General features: G+C 39.3%; 1 protein-coding gene across 4 annotated transcripts in view; it reads right to left on the bottom strand.

The window, feature by feature from the left end:
* GEMIN8 (gem nuclear organelle associated protein 8) overlaps nt 1-7,198 on the bottom strand; it is a 26,935-nt gene extending 19,737 nt beyond the window's left edge. The window contains exons 1-4 of one of the 4 annotated variants that reach the window (XM_026854247.1): nt 7,131-7,198; nt 6,211-6,314; nt 5,355-5,414; nt 2,698-2,737 (exon numbers count right to left, since the gene is read on the bottom strand). In XM_026854247.1, the coding sequence (XP_026710048.1) occupies nt 2,698-2,700 (3 nt within the window). In that variant the 5' untranslated portion in view covers nt 2,701-2,737; nt 5,355-5,414; nt 6,211-6,314; nt 7,131-7,198. Of the gene's footprint in view, nt 1-2,697; nt 2,738-5,267; nt 5,303-5,328; nt 5,415-6,210; nt 6,315-7,130 lie in introns of those variants that run through there. The other 3 variants (XM_026854256.1, XM_026854240.1, XM_026854262.1) reach the window with 3 other exon arrangements.

The following is a 7,198-nucleotide window of genomic DNA, read 5'->3' on the forward strand; positions in this document are numbered from 1 at the left end:
GGGGGGGGGGGGGAGGGAAGAGAGAAAATGAATAGTAATTGAGGGGAGAAACACTGTAAACCTAAGTGCAAAGTCTGCCTTTTAATTATCAGTCATCCTTTTCCTATCATAAAACATACAAATATGAAAGAGGACAAGTATTAACACAGTGCAAGTGCACTACACTTCATTACTCTTACAAAAGGTTGTTGTTCATCAAGCAACTACCAGTGAAGAATTAGCAGTAGAGAAGTTGTAGTGCCCAGAAGGTGTTTTCCAAGTGTTTGTGTTACTACACTGGCAATTAGTTCTTTTTAGGGAATATGCTGTGTGGATATATTCCACAATTTCTTAGCTGCTCATGTGAGTGGTAAGAGCTGAATTATTCCAAGGTGTATGTATTGCAACCTACACCTGATTTCCAAATCCGCAGACAGAAAACACAAGAGATTAAAATTCCTCCATATTAAACAAAGGCATTCATTTTATCCAGTAACATACTTCCTCCATCTGCCTGCCAAAATAAGTTTCTCAGAAAAGGTCAAATGGCAATTCAGCCAAGTTCATATATCCATCATGGCCTCGATCAAAAACAAGACTGTATTTAGCCAAGTGCAAGCTGCCAGTAAATCTCTCTTTTGTACTCATCAGCAACCAACATATGAAAAGGGGTAATAAAGTACCACTGGTAAATGACAGAGAAAAATAGCTGTATAGAATGAAACATACTGTAACACACCTTCTTCTGTCTTCCAGCTAATCTCAGTTTTCCTGAAAAAAGTTTCATGCTGTTCAGATTTCACCAGCAACTACGAAGCCCCACAGTTCCTCTAGCCTTAAGCCCCTTCCCTACAGGCCATTTCATCTCCCTCCTCATCCTACTCTCAAAAAGAGGGGATAATAGAGGATCTTAAAAGAAGGCCATAAAGTAAACTAGAGCCTGGAACAAGTAAGATAAATAGCAAATATTTTCTTCTTTCCCCTACATCTTAATTTCCATAGAAAATCTTTTATCTGGGCCAAAACAGAATGCCTGGACTTTAAACTAGAAGAATTTTAATTAAGCCATGTTTTGGGAAACACTCAAAACTATGGCAAGATTAGCTAAGGTTTTCAGAGATGAATGTGACATCTACAGTCCTTTATTAGTGTTTTTTTTTAAAAAGGGCATACAAGAGAAAAATCTTTCTTTAAGTGTGTTTTCTTAATCTGTGCTAGCACCATTCTGTAGCCTTAAAAGAATGATTCTCTGGAAAAAAAAAAAAATCCCAAAACAAAACAGAACAAACCAACCAACCTAAGGGGTACTTTCTATTTCATGCTAACAATATCCAGAGAGGTTAATTTCATTTACTTAGATTTGTTTTCACTTTCTGGTTCTTGGGCAGTAATGCAAATGCTCAAGTTTGGAATAACTGCAGCTTCCATGTTTCCCTTCTTTCTGCAAAACTGAGCCCATTGTCCCGTAAGAGATCTATAAATGCTCTCTTTTTTTCAAGGTCATTGGTAAGTGCTCTCAGAAATAAAATACTTCTGGCTAATAGAGTCAATAAAGAAAACCCACAACAAACTTGCATTTCTTAAAGATACTTCTGATCCAAAATTACACCCTAATTGTGAAGGGCTCAGCTACATGATTTAAAATTCCAGACAAACTATCTTTCCTGAAAAGTAACAATTCATGGAGGTCAAACTTCATTCCGATTCTCCTCTTGGTCTAACATTGCACTGCTACAAGACCATGCATTTCAGAGTATTTATTCCTAAGATGAGTAGGTGTAAGAAAAGCATCTGCTTTCCATATGGAATTTCTTCATTCTTAATCATCCAACCACCTAAAAGCTAGGATGAACAATGTTTTGTTTACTGTTATTGCTTTGCTTAAGAATGTCACACAGACTCCTCATCCTTCAGCAGTCAGATAAGAATGTCCTGTTGTCAAATCTGATACATTCACAGGTTACTATTAGAACATTTTGTATATTTTTCCTCTACTTAAAAATCCAGTTTTGGAACATCATGAAACTTGACAAAAGCAGGTATCTCCTACATTCTGTGTGTTTCCAAAGAAGACAACATACTCTTTTAAAGCTCAAAAATTATCTCCAGTTCTTCTAAAATGTTTCTAAAAAGGGCCTTGATGACTTTACTGAAAGGTCTGGAATCCAGCTGGCTGATTTGTCTAACTGACTAGCTTCAGTTGTTAATTTTGGGGAAATGAAGACAAAAAGCCAGTTCACATAGACAGAACTGTGATGCTGGTGCCTGTCCAACTACTTTTTGTGGCTTTTTTGTTGAAAGAGACCCCTGAAAACCCTTTTTACATTTGAATTTTAAAAATACATCTGTTAAAAAAGAAATTACAGAAATGTTTTACATTGGGGTGGAAAAGCGAAAGGGACACTTTAAAGTCTAACTTAGTTCTATGTCTGTGCTTTTTCAGCTGCAGAATAAATGGAAATAAGAGATTTCCTCAAGGAAACAAAAGCTATAAATCTAAGACAAATGAACAGAGTCCTCTTATTTTCCTGTTATGTCTCTGGAGTCTTCCCAAGAGTAGACAAATCAAATTGCTGTTGTAATGTGAAATCTGTTTCCGAAGCTTTCATATCTAATTTTTACATGTCTGCAGTAACAGTTCCATAAAGTGTTTAGATGCATTTTGTATATAAAATGTGACTAACTTACCACACACACACACCCATAAAGATCACTTACCATCTCTTGTGAAGTTTGTTCTGGTGATCAAGGTGAACTAGAAAAGAAAACAATAGGTTTTTAATTCATAAAAATGTATGTATGAAGATGGTCACAAACACTGAATATATTTTTGTTAAACTTGGAACACTATGGCCTACAGCTATTACATAGGTCTTCTCTGCTGTGGCTAGCTGAAGTTTCTTATTTATCATTTTTGATTAGCATCAGTAAAAATCCCATACCTTGGAATTTTCCACTAGAATAAGGTTAAAAGGGAACTTTCTACACAATGCAGTCTAAAATGGTAGGACTGAACAAACACTTTTTTCCCCTATTACCTTTCTTTTCTATTTTCTCCCACACTTCTAGAACCTTTGTTTTCCAAATTAATGCCAAACAAAAAACATAAACTTAAGTGAAACACACTGTTCTCACTTTAGTGGTGTCTGCACAGGGACATCTATAAAATAAGCAATTAGCATTAAATGATTAAACCCATCTTGACCCCTTTCAAATAGTAAGTTTTCTGTTTAGACCTATGGTGCACTTATAACCACATACAACCCCTTTTTTCACTCTATTTCTCTTTTTTTTAGACATCTGATCCTGCCTCCCGTAAAGAAAATGCAAGCCAAATCTGGTTGTAATCATGGTTTTTAAATGTGAGGAAGAGGATAAAGGAGAGGGAAGGAAAAAAAAAAAAAAAGAAAAGAAAAAGGAAAAGGCAGGGGGAGAAGAGAGGGATCTAAAACCACCAAGCAGGATTTATAATTACCATCATTTTCAGTGTGATTTACCAGCACGAATCACTGAGAAATATTCTGAATCCCCTCCCTATCTGACAATTATTTTATCATTACATTAAAATGTTAGCTGCTTCATCCACATATTTCTCCTGACACTCACCCTCAACTTGAACGTTAGGTGATTGCCAGTGAAAGGTAACAGAGACTCAGTAACACCGAGCTACCATTGCTACCCCTAAGACATGGTCAAATGTTATTCCCAGCAGCACTGGAACACAGCCAAGACAGCACTTACAACTGTTGTAATTTATACCAGCATAAAACTAGGATTTTTCAAAATGCATACGAATACAGTACATACACCAGCTGTGTTCTGCCTCATATTTAACAATACTGATTAAACAGCAACTTCTTGTCTCTTAAGACAAGCCATCCTGCGTGAAGGAAGAATGGGGATGGGCCATGTTCAAGGAAAATGCAAATCGTGCAGCTACCACAAAGGCAAATTATTGCCCTTCACAAAGCCCACACTAAGCTCAAACCCACAACCCCTTGGTCACACCAACCTATCTACAAGAAGCCCCACATACATGAGCAGTCCCGCTGCAATCAATGGGACGACTCATGCGAGCAATGGATTGCAGGATTAGGCATTAGGCAGCCAAAAAATGTGCTCTCCTGCCTGCTTGCAGGAAGAAAAAAACCTCATGCAGAGGTCACTGTAAAACACTGCAGTGACTTGTAACACTTGAAACCCACACATACATTAAAAACTCCTGGGCTATCCCTCTTTGTTCTTTTCAAACATCTCATTTCCCATGCTAGCCCTCTTCAAAATTTCCATCTCCATTCTCATGGCATACACACATATTTTTCATCCCTTTCCCATATACATCTGGATACTGTCAAGGTTACCATAATGTCTTTTTCTCATACTTAAAAACCTAAATCAACGGTAACCAATTCTTCCATTTTCCACTTCAGGAAAAGTATGTTTATTTTATTTTCATGTTCACTCTAACTTATACATGACAAAAGATTCTTTGAACTAGCTTCAGCATAAGCAGGAATCAGGTTCAGATTTTAATGTAAATACTCTTTTAAAAGCAGTAAGTGGAGAAGTCTGATACTTTATTATTAATACGCAACATGTACATATGCTCTCTGAAGGGGAAGGAGGGGAAAAACCCTGGCAAAATTACACAACTATATTAGTTTACCAAATATGAAAAACCTGTATTTCCAAGCACAGACACTTTAATTATTTTCATAAATTATTTATGAAACACTAGATTACAAATATAAAGCGAAGTATAATAATGTTGAAATCTGGGACACTAAATTAAGAATGAGTTTGGTTTGTTTTCAGCGGAATTACTCTTCCAAAACAAACTACATAAAATATGAAACATGACAAGTAGCAGAAAATAAATGTAATAACTGTACTTTTATAATTTATACTTTTAAAAACAAATATGGAAGCAACTTAACATATGAAACTCACCAGCAAATGTAAACTTTAAAATGAGAAAGAGATTTGTTTGTCTGTGCTGACCATTAATGATGGAAATTTTTTTTGACAAATGTTATGACTTCCTTTTCTCAGTTTTAAAATATTTCCCCACTGATAATTAAGTATAGATGTACTCCCTTTCATCAGAAACATGCCTGTCTCCTTAACAACCTGAAGCAGGTAAGCATTAGTGGAAATAAAGAACTCCGATCAAAGCAGTGACAGCATTTAATTCCACTGGAGTCAAAAGAAGTTGAGACAATGACTGTCGTATTGTGAGACACAACCATGAAATACTGGTTTTTATAACTCGGTAATGTAATTCATCCTTGGGGATCAAAGCCCCTCTAGTGGTGTGTTGGATAAAGTGCTGCCACATGGCTGCCATACCGGGCGACAGGTACAGCTCAGAAAGATGCGGGATCAGGGAGGGTTTGACTTTCTTCAGAACACCGATAAGCACAAGATTAATTAACCTGTAGCACGATGTTAAGGTAAAAATATAACAAAGGACAGCTGACCATATCCTTTGCCCACTGCTGCTTTTGTCCCTGCTCCTTTAGCCTGTGAGAAGTACCTTCTTAAGTCAAGCCAGAGTGTCCCTAACACTCCCCTATCCAGCTTCTGGCAATGGGCAGTAAGAGATGCTCAGGAAAATATAACACTAGAGTAAACATACAGGAATTACCTTCTCAGGTACATTTCTCCTGATTTCAGCAAGTGGCAGTTCAGATAGTTTTTTCCAGCTCCAAAGTGCTTTTAGCATTTAGAGACAGAACGTGTCATTTCTCTGAACCCACGAATACTACATGTTTCCACAACATCCCATGGAAGTAAGTTTCACAATTTATGGTGTTAAACGCCAATTTGTGCTGTGTAGTCTGAACTCACCCTACTACATACTCTCCAAGGATATTTGAAGAGTTCAGTAAGAAAAGCATGCCATGTAACATAAAAAGTGTGCGTCTTCCCACAAACATGCATTTCATTTTATACTTCTAATGGTTATTCTTGGTGCAGAATTACCACCAGAAAATAAAAGACTGAAAAGTGTTCTGACGCTCTGTGCTTCAGATTAATACTGTGCACTGCTGGTGTATGAGAATACTGAAGGGCCCTAGCTACAGTTACACAGAAATAAAAGCCTGTGATTGCTACGACAGTTGGAAGTACAAGTTATTTCCATTAAAAAGGAAAAAAGGTAAAAATTCCCAACTCTATACAGTGCATTCTTGTTTGTGAATGGCTTTAAATACAAGATGCTTAGAATACAGTTATGGCTGTTCATATCCCAACAGGAGAGTCAGTTGAGCTGTGAAGGCCTACCTATCACTGCCGGTGTCTTCACAGCAGTGTCCTTCCACCAACTGTAATTCCTGCGAATGGAAGGGAAACAAATTACACATAAGAGAAAATGATGTTCATTGCAGAGACAATCCACATTTACTGCCAACAAAGCATGCAGATCAAACTTCAGTGTATTATGGCTCTTTTGACCCGAGCAGAGCTTGAGGCAGTGTAGTCCTCTGCTGCTCAAAAAAAAACCCCAAGAGGATCTGTCTTCTCTGAGATCCAGCACACAAATCCAAAAGCTATCTGGACCAAAAATCAGAGGTCAAAAGTGAAGTGCTAAAAGCTGTACAATCATTAGTAGCCCCAGTTACTTTATGCTTCATATATGGCTTGTCAGTTTGGTCAGTGAATGAGGAAAAGGACAAAACTTTTACACTACTGCTTTTGCAGTGAAAATTCATTTCCTAGTCTCACAGATGCCGTGCCCAGACTCAGGTCAATGACTTTAAGGACCACAAAACCGATGAGCAGCTCTCGCCTCTGCCAACTAGGGCAAACAACTAAATCTGAGGGCTGGCAGGAAAACAAACCCTCACGCCCAGGCTCACCCCGGCCCCAACCCCCCGCCCACGGAGGACCCCTCTCGCCCGAGCTCCCGCACCGCCGCCTCAGGCCGGAGGTCGCAATTTTGCTGAGGAAAGGAAAGGAAAGAAAAGGAAAGGGAAAGCCCCGAGGCTGTACAGCCGGTCGGCGTGCCATGCGCCGCGCCTCTCCGACCCCGCGCTCCGAAGGCAGAACTCCCTCCCGAGCTGTCCGCTTGCCCGCTCACGCCACCGCTCGCCCCGGCTGCCCGGCCCGCGGCCCGCGCAGAGACAGGGACACCAGCACCCCGCACCTACCCGGGCAGCCGGTGGCTCCGGTGGGACAGGGGAGCCGAGCGCTGCCGCCTCCGGTGCCGCCTCCCTCC

This window comes from Athene cunicularia (genome assembly GCF_003259725.1).
Source record: "Athene cunicularia isolate RWA chromosome 1 unlocalized genomic scaffold, athCun1 chr1_part1, whole genome shotgun sequence".
Lineage (NCBI taxonomy): Eukaryota > Metazoa > Chordata > Aves > Strigiformes > Strigidae > Athene > Athene cunicularia.